This window comes from Bos mutus, chromosome 19 (assembly GCF_027580195.1).
Source record: "Bos mutus isolate GX-2022 chromosome 19, NWIPB_WYAK_1.1, whole genome shotgun sequence".
NCBI lineage: Eukaryota > Metazoa > Chordata > Mammalia > Artiodactyla > Bovidae > Bos > Bos mutus.
This window is the reverse complement of record NC_091635.1, coordinates 21,717,308-21,742,461: the sequence shown is the minus strand read 5'-3', so window position 1 is coordinate 21,742,461 and position 25,154 is coordinate 21,717,308. Positions and strand designations below refer to the sequence as shown.

Genomic DNA, 25,154 nt, shown 5'->3' with positions numbered 1-25,154 from the left:
TCTCAGGGTCAAGGCAGCACCAGCCTGCTCAGAGCCGGGGCCCTGCCATGCCTGTTGTACTTTGTGTCTGGTTTCTGCCTCCGCAAGGTGTGGTCAACCTGCTTCCTCTGCTTCTGGAGGCATCCCTAGTCCAGCCTGTCTGTAACCACTCTCTGCTGTCCTTTTGTCCCCAAGGATAAGAAGTACGCCAGTGACAAGTACAAAGACATCTACACAGAGCTCAGCATCGTGAGGGCGAAGGCCGACTGCGACGTCAGCAGGTTGAAGGAGCAGCTGAAAGCCGCCACGGAAGCACTGGGTGAGAAGTCCCCGGAGAACCCACCTGTGTCCGGATATGGTGAGTCCTGCAGCTCTGGATTCTCTCTCTCGAAATTGGGTGGTCGGGCTGCTGGCCCTTGATCCAGCAGAGGAGCCCTCTCTGTGTCAGACTCTCTCCCTGGCTGCATGGGCAGGGCGTGGCGGGTGCCAGCTCACAAGGGACAGTCACTCTTCAGTACACATGTTCACGACAGCAGGCCATGTTTCTCGTTTTCCTGACGGACTCCCAAAGCAGGCAGGCCACAGGCAGCAAAGTTCAGCTCAGGTGTAACACCAGCTGCTTCAGAGGAGTCTGGGGGCCAGAGGACTTGGGTTACCCAGAAGCGCACGCATCCTGTGACCTGGCACTTCACACAGGAGCACAGAGCTGGCTCAGCTTCCACAGTCGCGGGGCTGGCCCACCAGTCACCACGCAGCTCTTCACAAGAGACGGGGAGCGAGCCTTCAGTACAGAAAGCTAGAGCCCGGGATCTTGGGAGGGCAGGCAGCAGGGGCCCAGCAGCAGCGGGGCCGCAGCCAGCCTGGGGCCGCAGTCATCCTCCACGCCTCCCTGTGCCTTGTTCTGAGGATCTTATGACTTACGGTTATGGGCTTGGCGTTCCCCTGGTTTGTGATGGAGATGTCACGTGGGTGACGATGCTAAGCTGGGAAGCCCTCAGACTTGTGTGTTCTGGGGGTTTTACAAAACTAGCACCGTGTGCCCTCTTCATCTTCTCAGACATCATGAAGTCCAAGAGCAACCCCGATTTCCTGAAGACAGACAGGTCATGTGTCGGCCGGCAGCTCAGAGGCCTCAGGTCCAAGGTGAGTCTGGGGGTCTTCCCTGGGTGTGCAGAGCCCACCAGGGGCTGCACGGAGGGTCCCCAGGGTGCCTCAAGTCATGCACATCCCACTGGGTCGGTGCTGGGGCTTCAGGCCAAGTGCCCCTTGCACAGCAGCAGGACTGTTTCCTCGGTGATGGCAGGGTTCCCGGGGACCGTCCTGTCATCTGGACCGCGCCTCGCACGTCTGCAGTTCACACTGACGCCGTCCGCTCAATTTCCTCCACATGGGCCCCTGCCCCCTGCGCACCCCTCGGGAAGGTGGGCGGAGGGTGGGGTGCCCAGCTTGTTGCACTTAGGATTTACTGTGTGTGTGTCTTGTTTTTGCTCTTCCCCTGACAGTCCGTAATTGAGCAGGTCTCATGGGATAACTGAAACGACCCGCTTCCCGGCCCCCCTGTCGTGTAGGTAAACCTCCTCTCACGCCACTCGCCTGCTGCCCGCGAGGAGCGCTGCCTGCATGCACTGCTCACTCCTCCACAGGAGCTCGTTTTCCCGTCATTCTTGTTCCTCCTGCTCAGCAGCACAGACAGGATCCATGTGAAGTTTCTTAACTTCTTCCGGGAAGTTAACTGTAACGTCTTAACAGAGGGGTGCTCCCCCAGCCTGGTGGGCTGCCCAGAGCCACATCCTGGGGGGCACAGGCATTGTCAGCCCTTCATCCCGCGTGTTGAATGGTGTGTGCTTACGTTCTCTTGGGACACCTCTTCCCTCTGTCAGGAGGCAAACTTGACAAGAACCTCCCATCGCTGAAGTAGTTCCCACTCCCCACCCCCAGGATTGACAGGCCAAGGGGGCTGATGCCTCATGCCTGTAGCTTGGCAGATGCTCAGCAGAGCACGGGGACCACAGGCGCTAAGGGCTGAGCGTTTTCCAGCCCGGAGGACCCAGGCACCTCAGAGGACAGGAGGCACGGGCTGAGCACTGGCTGCCTGACTCCAACACTGTGCCTGGACACTCCTGGCTCCCACAGGGCTGGGTGTCCAGGGCCCGGGTCACTCCTGAGCGGGTTCACCAGCTCGGCTGAGCTGAGCTTGTTGATGCCCCGGTGAGGAAGCTGAGGGCAGCGGGGATGCTGATGGGGCCTCGGGGCCAGACAGCAGGTGCCAGCTTGCCAGGCTGCAGGGGCCGCCTCGGGAGGAGCTGAGCCCAACGGTCTGTCCTCAGCCCACTCTGTTCCTTATAGTCCTGAGCCGCTTCCCACCAGATGTGGTTCATGGTCAGAATCTTAGTTGGGGCTTTTTTTTTAAAAATGTGGAAGCAGTTCTGTTCAGCAAACCCAGGCTGCTGCTTTGGTTTCTGGTTTTCTTATTGACGAGTCTTACTTCCTTGTCTGAGGCTGGCCTGTCTTTGCTACAGGTTCACCGTGGGTGCTGTGGGCCTTCTGCCGGTGCCTGTAAACAACAGGCCCCTCAGGGAAGCCTTGATCCAGCGAGCCCGCCTCCTCAGGTGGACTACATGCCAGGGGAAATAAAGTACTTTGCAGGACTTGCCCAGCAATCCAGTGGTTAGGACTTGGCACTCTCAGTGCCAGGACTCAGGTTCAGTCCCTGGTCGGGAACTAAGATCCTAAAAGTAGTACAGCAAGAAAAGGAGTTTGGGCTCTGGACAAAGGGCCAGATCTCTGTTCACAAGGCCTCTGCAGAGGTGTGCTGGGAAGGCCTTGCTCGCTGGTGAAGGCAACGGCAGGAAGCGAGGGCAGGTCTGTCTGGGGCTCTCGGCAAGGCTGGACCAAGTGAGTTGGGGGAAGCTCAGGGACAGGGTTCCCTAGAGTCACGTTGGAGTAGGTTTGGCTTGGCAAGTTTTCGACATAAGAACAGGGTTCTTGCTGGCCCAGGGACAAGCTGGGCCCTTGCTGTCTTCCTCAGGGACACCACTGGCCATGGCACTGGGCCTATGACGTGCTGTCAACAGCCAGCCAGCCAGCCACACAGGTCCCGTGTGGCCCTCTGTCCTGATGTGTTTGTAACACCCCCACCCCCGGCGGGGAGACAGGAATTAAGTCACCCAGAAGCTAACCGTGTCCCCAGGGCTTTCTGAACCAGGGTCTGCTCTGTGGATGTCTGCCTTTCCTGTGGGCGCTCTCTGTACCTGCCTCCCTCAGGGACGGGAGGGCTTGGCCCCGCTGGGTCAGCAGCTCCTCGTCTTAAGAACAGCCGGGCTTCTCTGGGACTGAAAGCAGACGGGACATGTCCAGGCTCCTTGGGGGGAGCCCCGTCTGGGCGGCTGCATGTGGAGTCACAGAGGTGCTGGGTGGGCAGCAACTGGCCCCTCCCAGCCTGTGACAGGGCTCGGAGGCCTCTGTCCTCGGGTCTGGGTAGTTGGCGGTCTGCTGCCACTTAGGGAAAAGGAAGGTCCCAGCTAAAACTGTGTGGGTGGCAGGTGCCAGGGCCAGCCCCTGGGTGAAACTGGGTGCTGTGTAGACAGTGGCACTGACCTGAAGCAGGCATGCTTGGGAGCAGAGTCTCGAGAGCACGTGAGGCCCTCGTGCACATTAAAGCACGTGTCAGTGAGACGTGGGCTTATCCCCTTCCTGACTCGGTGGCGGCAGAATTAAAAAACAGGCGAGCAGCACTGTCCTGGGTGTAGCTGGGGCCCCAGGGAAAGCGGACCCAGACCTGCCTCATGCTCAGGGAAGCCTGCACGTGCCACGAGGGTCTGCACGTCCTTCACCTTTACCAAGGTGCACACGCACACGGGCAGGCTTCCGTCCTGAAAGGCTCAGGAATGGCCTCCATGTCCCCAAGCCCCAAGAGAAACCAGCAGGGCCCGTGAGGCCCGGGAGCGGGGAGGCTGTCCACCCTGGAGCATGCTCAGGGCCTCCCGGGGCAGACATGGGCACAGAAGGTGCCTCCTTGTTCTCCGCAGGGTCTTCTCTGCAGCGCCACTGGTCTCATCCTTGCTTGTTGACAGAGCCCTAAGCTCAGCATCGGTCTTGTTTCTGACTTTTTCTTTCTCGTCCAGTAACACCACTTCCTCGGGGGCCGTGACCCTCCTCGCACACCCACTAACCCCCTGGGGCCCCGCGCCGTGCCTCACCATCGGCCGCCTGCGCCATGCAGGGCTGAGGCCAACAGCCTGTCTGTTTCTCCACCAGAGTCTGAAGGAAGGCCTGACGGTGCAAGATCGCCTGAAGCTCTTTGAGTCCCGGGACCTGGAGCGCGACTAGTTGCCCCCGTGCAGCTTGGACACACCTCCTGGCCACAGCCCCCGTGCCACTCCCGTCCACCCCTTTTTTTATTGTCGTCCTTGTTCTTGGTGTCGTCTGCGTTGACTGTGGTTGGATGCATGAGAGACTGGCCTGTGGGTGGCTCGCTCCACTCCCTGTGGTCTTCATCCAAGCTTTCCCTGGTTTCTGCAACCTGCCCCGCCTTGCCCTGGCTCTCTGTCAGTATTACGGCCCAGCAGCCTGGGATAAGCTAGCTTTGTCTCACCCCACGTGCAGGTGGGGCAGGAGGGGCCACAAGGCTGTGCTGTGGGTCCCGTGCTGACAGCTCGTAGCCCAGGGAGGCCCTGGAAGTCCAGGGTGGGGCTGAGCCTGCACCTGCCCCGTGGGCTTGGGGCGAGGGCAGCAGCTCTTACACATCCACTGACACCGCTTAGAGCCGCACCCCAGACCGCCGTGGTAAACCCTTCACAGCCTGGGAAATGCTGAAAGCAGCCACTCCTATTTTTGTCTGTTTTTTATTAAATCTTGCACAAAACCCGGCCCCTCTCATTCCTTCCTATGCTCATTCTCTCTTGGTCACCAGGAACCCTACTTTTTTCACATGAGGTGGACACTGCCCTGCAGCCTGGGTTCCAGACTGGACTCACAGTGACAGCACGTTTCCTCAGTGTCACTGCAGGAGGAAGCTCGCTCACCCCTCAACCTTTCTGGAAAGAAGCCCCCTCTTGCTTTGGGGAAGGTTGACCGGAGACCCTGTTATGTCAAGAAGGCAGAGAGGATGTTGGAGCTAGATGGAAACCAGCCGTTGGCACGTGTGCTCACTTGAGCTGAGGCCCAGGGCACCGGGGCACCCATGCTGGGCTGCACCCGCGCTTCTGTGTTCTCAGTGGCTGCCACCAGGCATCGTCCAGCACTCCATAGGAACTAATCCTGTGTGGACGGGAGCAGGGACACAGCCCCAGGGGGAGCCTGTGCGGCATCTGGTCGGCACTTGGGTGAGGGCCACAGTCTTGGGGTACGCAGGTACTTTGGGGGTGAAAACGTACACATCGTTGTGCAGTTTCTAGATGAACCATGAGGCCACGTGGGGTGTCCCTGAAGGCAGGGCAGAGGCCCGGGGGTGTAGAGCACGCAGCCCTGCCCACCTTCTTGCTGCGACAGCTCAGAGCACCCGGCTGCAGGGCCTTCCCTGTTCCTGATCCTGTGCTGGCCACTGTATCGCTGCTGTTGGTCCATGCTTGCAAAAGTTCCTTAACCCTGCTCATCAGACACCCCCTACACCAGCACGTCTCAGAGCCGCCTGTGTGGGTGACAGCGCCGAGGGTCTGGCGGGGGCGGGGGCGGGGCCCGGGCCCTCTGGGCGCTGAGACTGTGCCACCGCTGCCTCCTTCCAGGGTGCAGGGTCTGCACGGAGCTGCTCTGTCTGCCTGTGGGCCACATGCTGCCACTCATCCGGGCAAAGGAGCTTCTAGCCCCGTGTCTCCATCAGTCAACCTGGGGTCTGACCTAGCACTCCACAGGGGCCCCCGCACCCAAGGTGGCAGGGCTTGCCTCTCTGGAGGCGGCCAGGAGCCACACTGCAGAAGCTTGGGCCACAGGGGCTCCCCAAACACCCACCCTCTGCCCCGGGCAGTGCTGGCCATCGACTTAAGGTGAGGGCTGTGCATGGCTGGAGGAAGCAGGCTGGACACGGGTCCCTGCTCTGCAGTGTCCTTGGCACACCCCCTACAGGCACCCCAGCTCTTTGACGGGGGTCAGCAGACCCCAGCTCGACAGGGGCCCGCCACGACTGCAGAGGAGGAAAGAGCACAAGTGCGGGGCAGCCTTGGAGGTGGTCTCTGTGCTGGCAGAGAAAGGGTGCCTGGGGGGCTGTGGACAGGGAGGCACAGGTGACCCCAAGCCCAGGGAGCTCCAGCCCTGACCCCACAGGGAGAGCGTCCCCATGTCCCCAAGGATAGGAGGGGACCACTGCGTCTACTCTTCCTATAAACATTCACTCCTTCCCTGGGGATCTGCAGGCACCTGCATCTGAGCCGCCACACCTGCCTAGGGGACAGCCGGACAGTGTGGTGTCACCTGACCGCTGTGTGCCTGCACACCTTCAGCACAAGTGCCAGGTTCGTGCCTCCTCCGGTCGTGCATTCCGCCAGCCACCGGCAGGGCTGAAAGCCAGCGTTCTGGTGACCATGCTGGCTGCAGTGCGACACTCGGGCTTGTGCCATTGGGCGTCAGAACCAGTGTGGCTTTGTGGGGGGAAGCGATGGCCATGCTGGGGAGACCGGTGGAGGCCGAGCTGAGGCTCAGCAGGTGGGAGGAAGAGAACGCAGGAAGGCCCAGCCCCCGGCCAGAGACGTGGAGCCTGTCACTCGCAGCATCCAGACCCACGAAGAGCGGGAGCAGCAGTTTGTATGAACGCGCACTTGTGATCCTCAGGGTCTGCCTGAGCGAGCCGAGGCCGACACCCACAGGGCCACTGTCCTGCGAAGGGACCGCCGCCACCTCGCTGCGCCCGCCCAGCAGCCCCGAGCGCAGGGCGCCTGGGACACTCCTGCAGCGGGCCTGCCGTCCTCTGGCGGCGCGGAGCTGCCCTTCTGTCTTCACACGTCCACACTGTCGCCAGGCTCTACCCTCCACAGCCCGAGGGGAGGCCTTGAAACCACGCGTTTCGGTACCCTGATAGAAGACGGGACGGAAACCCAGGAGAGAAGCGAACTCTCAGTCTCTCGAGAGCAGCAAGTTCCTCTGTAAAGGGAAGGCCTGCCCTTCCCTGAGCACACGGTGGCCCGGACACACAGTGCCCGCCCCTCCAGGCCCCTCAGGCGGCTCCCTGCTCCTCTGTGTGCAGAAGTGGGACGTGCAGAGCAAGCGGTGTCCACAGGGCTCGGGGTCACTGCAATGGATTTCTGTGTGGGTGGGTTTTTTCCTTATACAAGCACCGCTTTTTAAGACAAGAAGAAACAGCTTGGGTACGACACAGTTCCAACCAACATGACAAGGAAACATTTTTACTGACTGAGCTACCTTTTATAAAGCCTGAGTCATTTAATAGGTGGTTCTGTTTCTTCCTGAAAGGTCTCAGTAATACCTGTTCCTCGTTCTTGGGAAAGTCACTCAAAGTCTTGAGGGAAAACCAAGAGGGTGCAGGAGCGCCTCTCTGCCCAGGCTGTGCACGGCAGGCCGCGCCGGCAGCCGCTGCCTCAGGGTCTGTCGGCACTGCGGCTGCGCGGAGGCCACGCGCTCTGGGCCTCGCGTGGCGGCTTCACACTGCCGCCCCTCCACCACACGGACCCGCGGGCCCGGGGCTGAGCCTCCTGCCATGCTGCCTGTCCGCCAGATGTCCCTGCCGCCCACCCTTACCTCTCCACAGCGAGCCGCAACACACGTCTGCGTTTTATTTCATAGGAAGTTGGGAACAGAGTACAAAGAACACAAAACTCATTCTTGTTTATGTTTGTATCACAGCCAATTGATTTTAGGATTTAACCTTAGTAACAACGTTATCTACTGACTGTTAGGATTCAAAACCAGTTAAGTGATAAGAGTTTTCCTAAGTAGTATTTATAAAATATAAGGTTCCTCAAAGATTTTCCTCACAGACACAGTTCCATCAGGGTGACTGTCTCAACCCAGACTCGAGACAACACATGCTGTGCCTGACTGCTGGGCCCAGGCAGTCCCCAGACAGAATGGGGACACGGAGACAGTGGCTGCCGCTGCGACACATCTGTGGATGATCCCTGGCGGCAACCATGCCTACCCCCACCGGCTGTTCATTCAGGGGGCACGTGCTCAGAGAACGAGCCTGCATCGCTCTGTGCTGATGCTAAAAGAGAATGCTCATCAGACAGGGCTGCACTCAGACCCCGAGAGCCCGCCCTTGGAAGGCCCAACCCTCGTGGGGGCAGCAGGGGCCCCAGGAAAAGAAGAGCCCGGTCAGCTTGCTGCTCTCTGACAATTCAAAACTTTTACCATTTAGTTTGAGGCTCCTTTTTAAAAACAAAATTTCTGATCAGGTGTTCGCTAAAACTGAAGTGTTACTTTGTCAAAATATTTATTCCTTTGTGTGACATGCTAGATTCCCATGGATGTAGCTGATCATTTCTACTGTAAATATTACCTAACTTTACATAAACGATGTCATAATAAACTATTTTTGCATCACCCTTTGTATGCTGTGAACAGAGGTTTTGTTTAACGGAAGGACACAAAGCAAAACAAGCATTTAGGCCAAAAGTCAGAATCTGGGTCAGGAACCTAGAGGTTTATAATGGAGTTTTGGTTTAACTTTTACAAAACCCATTTTTTTAAGTTTTGGGTGAGTTGTCAACATTTTAAAATCAGATTTCACATGTTCACACACAGTGAATAGTTAAAAATATTTTACACCCATAATCTAATTAAGACACACTGGCTCAGTTACAGGAACTTTCAAGAGGCCAAAAGGATGGAAAGAAATACCAACCAGAAGAAGGAACTAACTGCCCCACCCCTGCCCCCTTCTAGCAGCTTTATTTGCAGCAGCTTTCCTTTCCGTTTAAAAAAACACGCACCCTACATTATGAGCTAGGAGGCACGCACACCCAGCCACAACCTGCGTCACAAAAGAATGTGCCCTTCCTGGGACATACTCTCAAGTCTCCATCCCACTGCTTTTTTAAAGTTCTGGCTGTGACCTGCTATATAAATTTAAAATAAGAAACTGCCTCCCAGCAATACTAGCGCTGTTGGAATAAAATGTGTGAAAATGTGGGGATCCAAACTTTCACTCAGCTAAACACTAACTAAAGTTTGAATATTAGAAATCAACTGTGGTATCTGTAAAAGGTAACCAAAGTAAACTTAAGATGCAAACATTTCCAGCACTGGTTCAACTGTTGACAAGATGTTTCAATAGTCTTTTTACCCATTTAAAAAATTATTGTGGTCAAACAAATGTACACATGGCTTTGGGACACTGATGTAATACAGCGATGTTCAGCTTTAACACACATTGTATTTTAAAGCAATATAAGTACAATTTTAAAAATCAGTTGGCAGTTGGGAAAGTGATAAAGACACTCAACAAATGAGGCACAGAAGAGCGCACCCTCAACATTTCAGGACAGCTAGGAAAAACCCAGTTGCCATCACACTCGACGGGAAGACTGAAAGCTCCCCTGTGCCCAGGAGCAAGACAAGGATGTGTGTTCTTGCCATCTCTGCCCACTGCGCTGGAGACCAGCCAGAGCTCAGGAGGAGGAGAGGTGGCCGTGCCGAAGGAGAGGAGTCTACCTCCACCTGCAGAGGGCAGGACCCACGTACAGGAAATCGAAGGAATCCACCAAAAAATCATTAAAAATGAGCTCAGCAAGCGTGCAGGATCCAAAGCTCATATACAAAAACCAACTGACTGCTCTACACTACTAAAAATCTGAAATGGATACATTTTTTCAAGTGTAAGACTTGTATACTGAAAACTATGAAACATTATTGAAAAAAATTTTAAAGACTTAAATAAATGGAAAGGTGTCCCTTGTTCATGAGTTGGAAGATGCAATATTGTTAGAAGAGCAGTACTCTCCAGTTTCACCTACAATTCAAGGCAACTCCTACAAATCGCAGCTGCCTTCATCAAGTTGATCAGCTGGCCCAAGGTTCCTGAGGAAATGCACAATGGCCCAGAGCGATGCTGGGGAAGACGAATGAAGCGGAGGATTCTCTCTACTGGGTCCCAGGACAACTGCAAGGCTTCCGGGATCAAGACGGTTGGTACTGGCATGAGGACTGACATACAGATAATGGGACAGAACCAAGGGTCCAGAAATAAGCCCCTACATTAACAGCAGATGGATTTCAACAAAGATGACAAGACCATTCAGTGGGGGGGAAACAGCCTCTTCAGCAAACAGTGCTGGGACATGCAGCTACCCACAGGCAAAAGAATGAAGTCAAACCACCTAATTCAGGGTTCCCCAGTCCCTGGCTGCACAGCAGGAGGTGAGTGGCAGGAGAGCAAGCGAAGCTCCCCCTACTGCACCCCATGGCTCGAACCACCGCCTGGACCACACCTCACCGTGCCACGGAGAAACTGTCCTCCACGAAACCAGTCCTGGGTTCAAAAATGGTTGGGGACCACTGCCCTATATTCCAGCACATACAAAAATTAACCCCAGTGCTTCACAGACCTGAATATAAGGCTTTCAGAGAAAAGAGCAAACCATTCGTGATCCCTGGCTGGGCAGTGATTTCTTAGTCAAGACACCAAAGCACAAACAGGAAAAGTAAAAATAGATAAACTGAACCATACCAAAATAAATAACACACACTGTGAACAATACCACCAAGAATGTGAACAGACTGCCCACAGGTGGGAGGGGACACCTGCAAGTCACACTTCTGGTAAGGGGCCAGCATACAGAATATGCAAAGACTCTCACAATGCCAACAATAAACAGGCAACACAACTTTTTTTTAATGGGTAAAGGATTTGAATAGACATTTCTCCAAAGACTATATAAAAGGTGAAAAAATTACATGAACAGAACTCAACGTTACCAGTCCTTCAGGAAATACAAGGTAAAACCCCAAGAAGGCAGCACGTCACGACCAACAGGCTGGTGACGGTAAAATCAGATGGTTGCTGGGAAATGGCAGCCTCATGCACAAGAAAGAAACCGGGACATTTCCTCACACCTCACACAACAATCAACTCAAAATGGAATAAGGGCCTATTGGAGACGGTGTGGAAAAAAGAGAACCTTCCTACATTGTCGGTGGGAACGTAAATTGGTGCAGCCGCCACTGAGGACAGCATGACAGATGTCATAGAGTCCTGCAGTCACGCTCCTGGGCATGCATCTGCAAAGACAAAAACGCTAATTCAGAAAGGTAACACACCCCAGTGTGCACAGCAGCGCGACTTAAGCTGCCAAGATACGGACGCAACCTCAATGCCCATCAACAGATGAATGGATGAAGAGGCGGCAATACATGTAAACAACAGAATATCATTCAGCCATAAAAACAATGAAATAATGCCATTTGCAGCAACATGGAAGGACCTAGAGTTTATCATGGGAAGTGAGGTAAGTCAGAGAAAGACAAATACATTACTTTTATGCAGACTCTAAAAAAAATACAAATGAACTCATTTACAAAACAAAAACAGACTCAGAGACATAGAAAACAAACTTGGTTACCAAACGGGGTATAAATTAGGAATTTGGGATTAACAAACACTGCTGTATGTAAAATAGATTTTTTTAAAATGACTTATAGTACGGGTAACTACATCCAGTATCTTTTAATAACCTCTTACGGAAAAGAATCTGAAAAGGTTAGCAACATATATGTATGGATATACACATATATATACACACACAACTGAATTACTTTGATGTACACTTGAAACTAACACAACACTGTAAATCAACTATCAGTTCAGTTCAGTCGCTCAGTCGTGTCCGACTCTGCGACCCCATGAATCGCAGCACGCCAGGCCTCCCTGTCCGTCACTAACTCCCAGAGTTCACCCAGACTCACGTCCATCGAGTCAGTGATGCCATCCAGCCATCTCATCCTCTCTCGTCCCCTTCTCCTCCTGCCCCCAATCCCTCCCAGCATCAGGGTCTTTTCCAATGAGTCAACTCTTCGCATGAGGTGGCCAAAGTACTGGAGTTTCAGCTTTAGCATCATTCCTTCCAAAGAAATCCCAGGGCTGATCTCCTTCACTTTCATTTTAAAATAATGGATTAAAGACCTAAATGTAAGACCAGAAACCATTAAACTAAACGAAAATATAGATAGAATATTCTTTAACCTAAATTGTAGCAATATTTTTTTATGTCTCTAAAGCAAAGGAAATAAAAGCAAATACAAACAAATAAGACCTAATTAAATTTAAAAATTGCAAAGCAAAGGATACCATCAACAAAAAGACAAGCTACTGAATAGGAGAAAATATCTGCAAATTATATGACTGATAAGGGGTTATTATGCAAAATGTATAAACAGTTCATACAACTTGACATCAAAAAAACAAACCACCCAATTTATTTAATTTTTTTTTATTTTAATTGGAGGCTAATTACTTTACAATATTGTACTGGTTTTGCCATACCAAACCACCCAATTTAAAAACGGGGAGAAGACCTGAATAGAAATTTTTTATAAATGAAACATACAGATGGTCAACTACACATTAGTAGATGTTCAGCATCGTTAATTATCAGTGAAACGCAGATTAAAATCGCAGTGAGACGCCCCTCACACCTGTCAGAATGGCCATCACCAAAAAGACTACAAACAGCACACGCTGGAGAGGATGCGGGACAAAGAGCACTGCCCCGCAGCACTGGTGGGGACGTGAACTGCTGCAGCCACTACGGAGAACTACGGATCTGAGAAACGGAGGCTTCTCAGATTAAAAACCACCACGTGACCCAGCGATTCTACTTGTGGGCATATATTCAAAGCAAATGAAAACACTGATTAGGAAAGATACATGCACCCCGATGTTCACAGCAGCACTATTTACAACAGCCAGAAACTGGAAGCAACCTAAATGCCCATCATAGATGGACGGATAAAGAAGTTCTGGTACACACGTACAAAGGAATACTTCTATTTAAAAAAAAAAAAAAAGAAATAATGCCATTTGCAGATAATCATGCCAACATGCATGGACTTGGAGGGTATCATGCCGAGCGAAGTCAGAGAAAGACAAATACTGTATGGTATCACACGTGGAATCTAAAAAATAAAGGAGACTAGTAAACAACAAAAAAGGAAGAGACTCAGATATAAAGAACAAACTCGTGGTTATCAGTGGGGAGACGAGAGGCGGAGGGGTGAGACCAGAGTAGTGAATTTAGAGGTACAAACTTCAGTATACAAAATAAGTTACAAACATATTTAATACAAATATAGTCAGTATCTTATAACAACTCTAAATGGACTATAACCTTCAAATATTATGAATCACTGTTGTATGCCTAAAACTTACATAATATTGTACCTCATTATACCTCCATTTTAAAAACTGACTTAAAAAGGTCAAATAATTGCTTTTTTGCTGGTGATGATGTGAAGAAAAAGGAATCCTTATACCTGCTGGTGGGAATATAAAATGGTTCAATTGCTTTGGAAAACCATCTGGCAGTTTATAAAATGGTTAGAGTTTTATGACCCAACAACTCCATTCCTAGATATATACTCAAGAGACTCAAGAACATGTCCACACAAACACTTGTGAGTGTTTACAGCATTATATTTACAACAGACAAAAGGGAGAGACAACCCCAGTGTCCATCAACTGCTAAACAGGTAGACACAATGCGATCTGTCCATACAGCGACTTACGATTCAGTGTAAAAAGAAGTAAAGACACACCGACACCTGGCTCGACGCGGACGGCCCTCAGAAACACTGCACTAGGCCAAGGAGGGGCACGCCGAGACACAGCGAGACCGCAGGCTGCGGGACGCCACGCACGGAACAGCCGCCACAGGTAAACCCGCACAAACAGGGCTCCTTTCTGGAGTGAAGAAAATGCTCTGAAAACTGATGGTGCTTATGGCTGCACAACCCCGTTACTACAGTAAATAACAACCAAATAACTCTGTTAACATACTGACAACTAATAATCTGTTAATATACCATCAATACACTCGGCTGCACACTTTTAAAACAGTGACTTTTATAGTATGTGAATCTCAATGAAGTGTTATTTTTAAAGTAGTCAGTTGCTTTAAAAACCAATTCAGGGGCTTCCCTGGTGGCCCAGTGGTAAAGAGGGGCAACTAAACCCGTGCCCCAAAACTCCTGAAGCCCACACACCTGGAGCCCGTGCCCCGCGATGAGAAGCCCGCACCCGCACAAAGAGGAACCCCTGCTCCACACGATTAAGGGAAGCCCTCGCAGCAACGGAGTCCTAGCACAGCCAAAAATGAATTTAAAAACTATTTTAAAAAAGCAGTTCAGCACAAGCAACGTAGCCGCACGGTTTCATTCCAACGTTCTCCTGAATTTGACAGGTACAGGGAGACTGACAGAGTCACACTGTTACCACCAGGACGATTTCTTTTATCACTAAGTTCTCACAAGTTTAAAATACCTTACATGTAACGGTGCCAACATTCCACGTATACCGTTAGGCTGCGTCCCTGTCCCGTGGCTAAAATGACAAGCTTGAACCCAAACTACAGGCTGAACGACAGGCTGTGAGGCGGGGGTGGGAGGGCAGTAAGAGGGGCCACCTCTAGTCCTCTTAGGGAGTAACTGCCAAGCCTCCGGGGGTTGACTACTTCCTGTAAAGGTCCTGTTCATGCCAGAATCTGGTGGACAAAGCATGAAGCTTCGGACACACGCTACACAAGTCCCCTCCGGTTCCTGCCCCAAGGCATGTCAGCTACACTTCCAGGGTCTCCTTAGTGCGCCTGCGCAGCTCTGGACGCGCTCCGGACAACTGCCACCCAGTACAAAGCCCCAGACTCGGCCTGAACTGCCTTCGGCACCAAGTGCACACCCACAGCTCAGCGCACCGACCTCACCAGCTGGAAGCCTGGGACCTCCCACGGCCTCAGCAGTGACCCCCCACCAGCTCGTTGGGAGGACTGGACACGCTGGGCTTGGCCCAAGCCCTGCTGCGACCCAGCTGCCCCTCCTGACGCCTCTCCCGTCGTAGCAGGGCTCTTGTCACGTCATGCAGTCGCCCACCCTTAGCAGGGACAGACAGCCTCCACTCTGCAGGCTGATTTCAGTGCTCGCCTCCTCAGGCCCTCAGAACAGAATGCCTGTTACCTGAAATTTAGGTTAGGTTCAAACTCCCACCACAAAGATAACTATAATGAAAACAATATAAATCAAATTAAATGAAATAAAACATTACATGGGATGAAACCATTTCACAACTTTGTCAACAGCAGCCTTGATGGTGGGGCTGGTCTTGGGTGGTTGGCACTTCTGGAAGCAAGCCCTGTGGACAGGGGGCTGCAGGCGCTGAGCCCCACGGGCCGGACAGCCACTGAGGAGCATGGCTGGGAGTCAGCTCAGCTGCTCAGAAGATGCCAGGGTCCCCCAAGTCTTCACTCCTCTGGGAGACAGTGGGGTTCCCCAAGAACACCCCCAGGTCTTCACTCCTCTCTGGGAGACTAGCTTGGTCAATGGGTTCTAAATGGCTGGATGCTGTCCCCACCCCGCAAAGCCACTATTTGCATGAAAAGGCAGACCACACGCAACTGGACAGGAACGGGAGCAAGTTTATTCAGGGGGACCCAGCTCAGGGGAGAAGCACTGTCTCCATGAAGCCACATGACTTCCAACCCAAGAACCATGCTTTACAACTTCAGCTGAGTTCTGTCTGGGTTTACCTGCCCGACATCCTAAGTCCAAGGTAACTTTAAATCGAGAGAAACACACTACGTTGGCAGGGGCTGGGGGGAACGACACTTCAGAGATGTCACATCCGTGCCAGAAATCAAGACAGCGCGGTGAGGCCACCCCTACGACCCACCTTGCCTCAGGGGTACTGAGCACAGCCTCGGGTGTCGTGGTGAAGGTCAAGTCTACACAGACAACCAAACTCCCCTGAATGTAAGAACATCAAAAATTACAATCCTAACGTGCAAACAGGAGCAACTTCTGGACACTAGTCACCCAGGTTCCGAAGGCTGGATGTGGGGGAGGGCAAGGGAGCGTGGGGGGGGTGCAAGGGAGTGTTGGGGGACCCGGGAGGCCTCAGAATCAGGAAAGGGACTCGGATCTGCTGCTGATGGAGGCACCCAGTCCGAAGCGCCTCCCTTCCACTGCAGGGCAGTCTCTGTCCTTGCTAAGCCCGCACTCTCTCTAAGGAACATCACTACTCAATGCAAGAGAGCCACCCTTCCTCGCTGGAGCTCGGCAGGACTCCAGCCTGGGGGCCGTGGCCTGGAGCGCCTCAGCGAGCCCTCTCCTTCTGAGGGAAGAAGGAGAACCTGGTGGGGTTGAACTCCTCCCAGATGCGCTCGAACTCCTCCAGGAAGAGCCGCACATACTCCTCGTCCTCCACGATGAGCACGTTCTCCCGGTTGTTCTGAATGGCCTGCGTGGTCCAGTTGAGGGAGCCAGTGATCAGCACCTTCCTGTCCACGATGGCAAACTTGTGGTGCATGTAGCCCAGGTCTTGGTCGTGCCGGACCTGGATCCCTGCAAAGAGCGAGACGTCACTGCTGCCCACCCACCGACGGAGCTGCTGGCGGGGCAGGGGCTCTGGTCGCCCCCACATGGGAGCCCCTTGCTCCTTCCCTAGCCCCTCCTCTCGCTGTCCATTACTTGAGTTCTGGCTCCTTCTCCAGCATGGATGTGTTCACAGGACTGACTGCTGCTTATGCCCAGTGTCATGGGCACTGTCAGGTCTGGGTGGTGACAGCCGCTGAGCCAGGCAGGGGCCGGGCCCACTAGCCCCAGGAGGAGGGCCGGCCGGCAGCAGGGACAGGAGAGTTAGTTCCTCTGGAAACGCCTCCAGCCCTGACTGGGGGAGACTCCCCACCTCCTCCAGTGTATATGACATGCATTACCCTCCAGTTACTGGTTTCAAGACGAGCCAGCAGCGACTGAAGCAAAACCCATTTGATCTCGGGTTCACATGCCCCTAAGGTCTCACTCAGGCCCAGAATCAGATCCCTCCTGTAATCAGGACCTCGTGAAGTTGGGGGACCAGCCCGGGGGCGCCCACAGAGAAGACACCAGGCCCCAGACCTGAAGCCTCAGCTTTGGCCCCATAACCACCCAGCTGACGCGGCCTCCCCTCCTGCTGAGGCTCAGGGCCCCTCGTGTGCCCGCCTCAACATATGCACCTTGGCCACAGGGCTGCCTGCCGCTCCTCGCACCACAAAACAGGTCCTCACGCAGGTGACTCCTCACAGCAGTGCGCCCCCACCCATGACCCTCCCGGGCACCTCCAGGGCTCCTGCTCCACCAGACCTCCCTGTCCTGTTCTGCACTTGAAGACCCGGAGCCTGGAACCTGTCCAGCCAAACACAAGGAGACGGCTGAGTGGTGAGAGAAGAACAACCGCAGGGACATCCTCAGAAGAGAGTCAAGGTTTAGCTAGAATCTGGTCGTAGGGTCCCTTCAAGGTTCTTGCCAAATCTGAGGTCCTACGGTTCTCTACAAGAAAACTGCTGTGCTGAAACAGCCAAGCTTCCCTGACAACAGACCAACATAGGATCGAAAAGCTGCCAGAAAGAGCCGAAGTCAACGTCCTCAACACTGAAATCAAGTCTCCATCCCGCCCTGCACAGATGTGAAGACCAGGGGAGGATGCCCCTGTGTTCCCATCCCAGGTGAGCTGAGAGCAGCCAGGACAGTTTTCGAGGGCCCCACGCGCCTGTCACGGGGGCCACCAGAACGGGCAGGTCAAATGGTCGCCAATGCAAGAATGACCTTTGCAGGGGCCTCAGTGACAGAGAGAAGGGCAAGAGGTTCAGACTCCGAATCGCTGGCGCAGGACACAGCACCATGCCAGCGCAGGCGGAGGAGTTTCCAAGTAAGGCAGGCGTGAACTTAGAACATCCTCACAATTATCATACTCCCGGGTTCGCTGTTCCCACTCCAGCGAGGGGCAGGTCCGCCAGAGACCTGACTTCCCTGCCATTCGGCAGCTGAAGAAACAAATTACCTGCTCACTAACTAACCATTTCAGCTCCATGTCTTACCTTATTTTAAACATTCATTTCAGATGCCCCGAAAGAAGACTCACTGGTTAATTTAAGAGAAAACACCTTCTCCTCCGTTTGGTCCTTAAGCCAACACTGCATCTCCACGCACCTGTGCCCTGAACAGACTTCTGGGTCCCTGACAGGCTTTGCTGGCGGACCTGCTTCCAGCCTCGGCCCCTCCAGGGTTCACGCCCAGGTTTCGGGCTAAAGACTCTGCACAGAAGCTCCTCTGGACACCCCGGAGTTTCCCCAGACCCTGCAAGGCTGCCAAGGGACGCGAGTGTCTCCCCAGTCCTCCCACGCTGCCCCAAGCGCCCCCCCGTCCTGCCTCCACCTCCCGTGGCCCAGCGCCCGGCCTACCTGCCTTGCGGAGCAGGCCAATCTGCGAGCCGTTGAGGGCCATGTAGTCGCAGTCGGTGACCACGCGGACGCGCACCCCGCGCTGGTGCAGCAGCTGCACGGCGCGGCCCAGCTGCGGGCTGGAGAAGGCGAACAGGCAGAGCTCCAGACTGACGCGGGCGGCCAGCAGGGCGCTCAGCAGCCGGCTAAGTGAGCTCTCGCCGTGAGGCAGGCTACACGGGCAGCCTGAGGGTGTGGCACCCGGGGACCGCAGCAGGGCTTCTGTGCAGGTCACTTGCGATGGGAAAAACAGCACCTCGCGCCGTGGCCGCCGCCGCCTGACCCACAGCCAGCGCAACACGGCGGGCAGCGTCTCCAAGGCCAGCGCGAGGCCAGCAGCCGCCACCACAGCCACCTGCCAGCGTAACGGCCGCATGGCGTCGGCAGGTACCTAGGCCCCACGTACCACGTCGCTGGCCGCACCCTGCGCCTGCGTGCCTGCCACGCACGTACGCCAGCCGCCCATTGCGTCTGCACGCCAGCAGGTCACGTGTACCCACCGCCAACTGCGCCTGCGTGCTCGTTCATCGCCAGCCTCCCACCGTAGCCTTGCGGTGGCTGCCCACGTGCTCCCGCCTGCTGCGCTATGAGCTCGCTGCCAACTGCGCCTGCCTGCGAGGTCACCACCTGCCTCCCAGTGCGCCTGCGCCCCCACCGCCCACCACCCGCCTCCCACATGTGTCTGCATAGTCAGCGGCATCGCCCACTGCGCCTGCGCACCTCGCCCTGAGGGATGCAGGTGGCAGTGGCGAGGAGCCTACCAAGGTCCAAACTGGAACAATGCGAGGACTGCGTAAGTAACGCAGAACTGGCTTGTACCCGAGGTGTAAATGTGCATCCTCTGTGGTGGAGTGAATGAGCAAGGAAAGAGAGGAACTGCTCCGCCTGACAGAAGAATACCTAGTGATCCATGGATGTTTGTCCTGAGGGTGCTGCCCGCTGCTGGGGGTTGTGGGGGGCGCCCTCTGCAGAACAAGGACAGCGGCCCTCACACGCGGAAAATGGGCAGAAGGGTCACATCTGAGTGGCCCACCCTGACGCCAAGGGTTACTTGGCCGACTTTCCGAAGCCGTGACTGGGTCCAGTCAGAAGCAAAAACCCACGGGAAGCCCGGGTTAGAGGACTGCTTTCACTTCTCACGGGACACTTGGCCAATGTTGTTCAGGTCGGCCAAGGGCACGAAAGAAAGAGCCAGCTTGGACGCTGTCACGGGCCAGCGCAGACTGGGGAGACCTCACACCTGTGTGCCCTGCACTGGATCCGGACACAGAAACATGACATTGGTGAAAAAGCTGGTGAAATCCAAATAAAGTCTAGAGTTTAGTTAATAACAATGTACCGATGTCAGTTTCTTCACGTTGAGGAATCAAAGCAAAGGAAGAGGCTAGGAGGAAGGGAAACTGAGTTGGGTAAATGGAACTCTATGCGATCTTCGAAACTCTTGGGGAAATCTAAAGTTATTCTGAATTAAAAGTTTATTTAAAATGTGAAGCACACACGTTCCATCTGGTGCAGCCCTCCCGCTGCATCCCACACGAACACATCCAAAGACTTGGACACAAATGTTCACAGCAGGCTTGGCTTGTAATAACTCAAATCTGGAAACATAAATGTTCCTCAACAGATAAATGTTTGCATATCAATGCGACAGAATACTATTTAGCAATAAAAAGGAACCATTGATACACACTACTACAAAGAATGCTCAAACTACCACACAATTGCACTCATCTCACACGCTAGTAAAGTAATGCTCAAAATTCTCCAAGCCAGACTTCAGCAATATGTGAACCGTGAACTTCCAGATGTTCAAGCTGGTTTTAGAAAAGGCAGAAGAACCAGAGATCAAATTGCCAACATCCGCTGGATCATCGAAAAAGCAAGAGAGTTCCAGAAAAACATCTATTTCTGCTTTATTGACTATGCCAAAGCCTTTGACTGTGTGGATCACAATAAACTGTGGAAAAATCTGAAAGAGATGGGAATACCAGACCACCTGACCTGCCTCTAGAGAAACCTGTATGCAGGTCAGGAAGCAACAGTTAGAACTGGACATGGAACAACAGACTGGTTCCAAATAGGAAAAGGAGTACGTCAAGACTGTATATTGTCACCCTGCTTATTTAATTTATATGCAGAGTACATCATGAGAAACGCTGGGCTGGAAGAAACACAAGCTGGAATCAAGATTACCGGGAGAAACATCAATAACCTCAGATATGCAGAGGACACCACCCTTATGGCAGAAAGTGAAGAGGAACTCAAAAGCCTCTTGATGAAAGTGAAAGAGGAGAATGAAAAAGTTGGCTTAAAGCTCAACATTCAGAAAATGAAGATCATGGCATCCAGTCCCAACACTTCATGGGAAATAGATGGGGAAACAGTGGAAACAGTGGCAGACTTTATTTTTGGGGGCTCCAAAATCACTGTAGATGGTGATTGCACCCATGAAATTAAAAGATGCTTACTCCTTGGAAGAAAAGTTATAACCAACCTAGATAGCATATTGAAAAGCAGAGACATTACTTTGCCAACAAAGTCCGTCTAGTCAAGGCTATGTTTTTTCCAGTGGTCATGTATGGATGTGAGAGTTGGACTGTGAAGAAAGCTGAGCACCAAAGAATTGATGCTTTTGAACTGTGGTGTTGGAGAAGACTCTTGAGAGTCCCTTGGACTGCAAGGAGATACAGCCAGTCCATTCTGAAGGAGATCAGCCCTGGGATTTCTTTGGAGGGAATGATGCTAAAGCTGAAACTTCAGTACTTTGGCCACCTCATGTGAAGAGCTGACTCATTGGAAAAGACTGTGATGCTGGGAGGGATTGGGGGCAGGAGGAGAAGGGGACGAGAGAGGATGAGATGGGTGGATGGCATCACTGACTTGATGGACATGAGTTTGACTGAACTCCAGGAATTGGTGATGGACAGGGAGGCCTGGCGTGCTGCGATTCATGGGGTCACAAAGAGTCGGACACGACTGAGCGACTGAACTGACTGACTGCAACATGGGTAGACTCAGTTATGCTGGGATTGGCTGCAGAAACCTACAGTTCTGCAAAAAATGATGGACTCGGTTGTGAATGAACTATGAAAACACACAGCCTCACCAGCCCAGGGTTGCAGTCCATGTTGGGGCAGCAGCAGATGCATTAGAAGTCTGACAGACACCCGGAAAGTGAGAGGACCACGAAAGGGCCAAGTCATGGTCTCCGAACAGCCCTGGCTGACGGGAGCAGCGTACAAGGGGGAATGACCCACGAAAGCACAGGGAGAAGTGAAAGCAACAGAGGCTTGAGCGTGTCCCACACCCACAGACAGACCAGCAGGGTGTGAGGCCTGCAGCTCCAAGTGTTTGGGTTAAACCAAAATCACCAGTGACTCCCACATTCGAAAGACTCACAGGTGCCTGCTACAAACAGATGAAAATACAAAGCTGAACAGACACACCAGGGACTGCTCACGGCAGGGGGAGATGCTGGAGTTTAAGTCCAGCTAAGTTTCCAAAGGACAGCAACCTCAGAAAGACAAAATAAAATCGAGTTGCTGCACTCTTATTATCAAAAATGCCTAGTTTTCAACCAGAGCTTACCAACATGCAAAGAAAGAGGAAAGTGTGACCCACATGCAGGAAAACAGAAGCCAATGGAAACTGATTCGAGTGGACTCCAAAGTTGAATTTAGTAGGAAGGGACTTCAAAATGACTCTTACAAACATCCTCAAAGAATTAAAGAAAAAGGAAAAATACGACAATGAGTAAACGACTCCATAAATACAAAGTATTTACTAAAGTCTATGCAAACTGTCAGCGTAGGTTTTTAAATTGTAACAAATGCATGTCTTGGGTCAGGGGTATATGGAAACTCTGTACCTTCCCCTCAATTTTGCTGTGAACTGAAAACTGCTCTAAAGAACTGTATTTTTAAAAGTCTGTGCAAACCACATATCAGATGAGGGTAATTTCCATAGTATATAAGGAATTCCTACAACTCAATAGCGAAAAAGTTAAAAGAATAATTCAATTTAAAACTGTGTTAAAGACTTGAACAGACATTTCTCCGAAGACGACATGGCTGGCCAACAGGTATTTTAAAAGATGCCTGACATCATTAACCATCTGCTGCTGCTAAGTCGCTTCAGTCGTGTCCGACTCTGTGCGACCCCATAGACGGCAGCCCACCAGGCTCCGCCGTCCCTGAGATTCTCCAGGCAAGAACACTAGAGTGGGTTGCCATTTCCTTCTCCAATGCATGAAAGTGAAAAGTGAAAGTGAAGTTGCTCAGTCGTGCCCGACTATTTGCGACCCCATGGACTGCAGCCTACCAGGCTCCTCCATCCATGGGATTTTCCAGGCAAGAGTACTGGAGTGGGGTGCCATTGCCTTCTCCACACTAACCATCAGGGAAATGTAAATCAAAACCACAATGAGGTATCATCTCACACGTGCTAGGATGGCTGTTATCACGGAAGTGAAGAAATAACCTGTGTACTCTGTTGGTGGGAGTCCAAATGGTGCGCCTGCTATGGGAAAACAGTATAGAGATTCCTCAAAAAGTTAACATAGGACTACCTTATGATTCACCAGTCTCACTTCTGGGTATTTATCCGAAAGAACTGAATTTGGGATCTCAAAGAGAGATTAGCACTCCAGTGTTCGGTGTGGCACCATTCACAATAGCCAAGATGTGGAAACAGCTTCAACATCGATCCACAGATGGATAGAGAAAGCAGGGTGATATCCCAGTGCTCTGGCTAGCTTCCACCGCCACGTTGAATGAAAGTGGTGACAGTGTGCATCCTTGCCTTGTTCCTGATCTCGGAGGAAAGGCTTTCAGTCTTGCCCTGTCGAGTATTAAGTTTCCTGCAGGTTTTTCACATACCACTTTTATGTAAAAGGGAGTTTCCTTCTATTTCTATTGGGTGGAACTTTTTAAGTCACAAAAAGGTGCTTAATTTTTCACGTGCTTCTTCTGCATCAATTGAGGTAACTGGGTTTCTTTTATTTTGTTGACAGGGCATATTACATTGATTGGTTGTTGTATGTTGAACCATTCTTTCATTCCAGGAATAAATCCCACTTGGTCATGGTGTCCAGTTTTGTGTGTTTTTTTTTTTTTAAATATGCTGCTGAATTCTGTATTTTGTTGGGGACTTTTGCATCGATGTTTATAAGGGATATTGGTCTATAGTTTTATTGTATCTTTTTTGGCTTAAGGCAATGGCACCCCACTCCAGTACTCTTGCCTGGAAAATCCCATAGATGGAGGAGCCTGGAAGGCTGCAGTTCATGGGGTCGCTGAGGGTCGGACACGACTGAACGCCTTCACTTTCACTTTTCACTTGCATGCATTGGAGAAGGAAATGGCAACCCACGCCAATGTTCTTGCCTGGAGAATCCCAGGGATTGGGGAGCCTGGTGGGCTGCCATCCGTGGGGTCACACAGAGTTGGACGTGACTGAAGTGACTTAGCAGCAGCATCATGGTTATGCTGGCCTCATAGACTGAGCTCTGAAATGTCCCCTCTCCTTCAACTTTGGTTAGTTTGAGAAGGACTGGTATTAATTCTTTAACTGTTTGGTAGAATTCACCAGTGATGCAATCAGCTCCAGAGCTTTTCTTTACTGGATTTTTGATTACTGATTCAATCTCCTTGCTAGTTATAGGTCTATTCTTGGCAAGTTTTCTGTTTCTCAGCATGTTTCAGGGTTATCTAATTTTTTAGCATATAATCACTCATATTACTCCTCTATCAGATCAGATCAGTCGCTCAGTTGTGTCCGACTCTTTGCGACCCCATGAATCGCAGCACGCCAGGCCTCCCTGTCCATCACCAACTCCCGGAGTTCACTGAGACTCACGTCCATCGAGTCAGTGATGCCATCCAGCCATCTCATCCTCTGTCATCCCCTTCTCCTCCTGCCCCCAATCCCTCCCAGCATCAGTCTTTTCCAATGAGTCAACTCTTTGAATGAAGTAGCCAAAGTACTGGAGTTTCAGCTTTAGCATCATTCCTTCCAAAGAAATCCCAGGGCTGATCTCCTTCAGAATGGACTGGTAGGATCTCCTTGCAGTCCAAGGGACTCTCAAGAGTCTTCTCCAACACCACAGTTCAAAAGCATCAATTCTTCGGTGCTCAGCCTTCTTCACAGTCCAACTCTCACATCCATACATGACCACAGGAAAACCATAGCCTTGACTAGATGGACCTTTGTTGGCAAAGTAATGTCTCTGCTTTTCAATATGCTATCTAGGTTGGTCATAATTTTCCTTCCAAGGAATAAGCGTCTTTTAATTTCATGGCTGCAGTCACCATCTGCAGTGATTTTGGAGCCCAGAAAATAGGTATTAATGTCCCCATTTTCATTTCATTAACTTGATTTTTTTTTTGAAGTTCAGTTCAGTTCAGGCACTCAGTCATGTCCGACTCTTTGTGACCCCATGAATCGCAGCACGCCAGGCCTCCCTGTCCATCACCAACTCCTGGAGTTCACTCAGACTCACGTCCATCGAGTCAGTGATGCCATCCAGCCATCTCATCCTCTCTCGTCCCCTTCTCCTCCTGCCCCCAATCCCTCCCAGCATCACAGTCTTTTCCAATGAGTCAACTCTTTGCATGAGGTGGCCAAAGTACTGGAGTTTCAGCTTCAGCATCATTCCCTCCAAAGAAATCCCAGGGCTGATCTCCTTCAGAATGGACTGGCTGTATCTCCTTGCAGTCCAAGGGACTCTCAAGAGTCTTCTCCAACACCACAGTTCAAAAGCATCAATTCTTC

The 25,154-nt window shown here is 52.1% G+C and overlaps 2 protein-coding genes across 12 annotated transcripts in view; one reads left to right on the top strand and one right to left on the bottom strand.

Moving 5' to 3' along the window:
• MPRIP (myosin phosphatase Rho interacting protein) overlaps nucleotides 1-8,476 on the top strand; it is a 92,875-nt gene extending 84,399 nt beyond the window's left edge. For 6 of the 11 annotated variants that reach the window (XM_070389649.1, XM_070389645.1, XM_070389644.1 and 3 more), the window contains 3 exons: nucleotides 175-337; nucleotides 1,037-1,122; nucleotides 4,237-8,476. In XM_070389649.1, the coding sequence (XP_070245750.1) occupies nucleotides 175-337; nucleotides 1,037-1,122; nucleotides 4,237-4,308 (321 nt within the window). In that variant the 3' untranslated portion in view covers nucleotides 4,309-8,476. Of the gene's footprint in view, nucleotides 1-174; nucleotides 338-1,036; nucleotides 1,123-1,481; nucleotides 1,548-4,236 lie in introns of all 11 variants that reach the window. The other 5 variants (XM_070389646.1, XM_070389652.1, XR_011467969.1 and 2 more) reach the window with 4 other exon arrangements.
• Nucleotides 8,477-15,603: 7,127 nt separating this feature from the next.
• Nucleotides 15,604-18,866, bottom strand: PLD6 (phospholipase D family member 6). Its single transcript, XM_005893477.2, has 2 exons — nucleotides 18,345-18,866; nucleotides 15,604-16,470 (listed from the first exon to the last, which is right to left on the bottom strand). The coding sequence occupies exons 1-2, from the start codon at nucleotides 18,757-18,759 to the stop codon at nucleotides 16,223-16,225; spliced, it is 663 nt and encodes a 220-aa protein (XP_005893539.2). The 5' UTR covers nucleotides 18,760-18,866; the 3' UTR covers nucleotides 15,604-16,222.
• Nucleotides 18,867-25,154: the final 6,288 nt, after the last annotated feature.

What these genes read in the sequence shown, in the direction of transcription:
- PLD6 (XM_005893477.2), bottom strand. Translation starts at nt 18,759, where the DNA reads ATGCGGCCGTTACGCTGGCAGGTGGCTGTGGTGGCGGCTGCTGGCCTC. An exon ending in TGGCCTGCTCCGCAAGGCAG is followed by an intron (nt 16,471 to 18,344) that starts GTAGGCCGGGCG and finishes CGCTCTTTGCAG; the next exon opens with GGATCCAGGTCCGGCACGAC.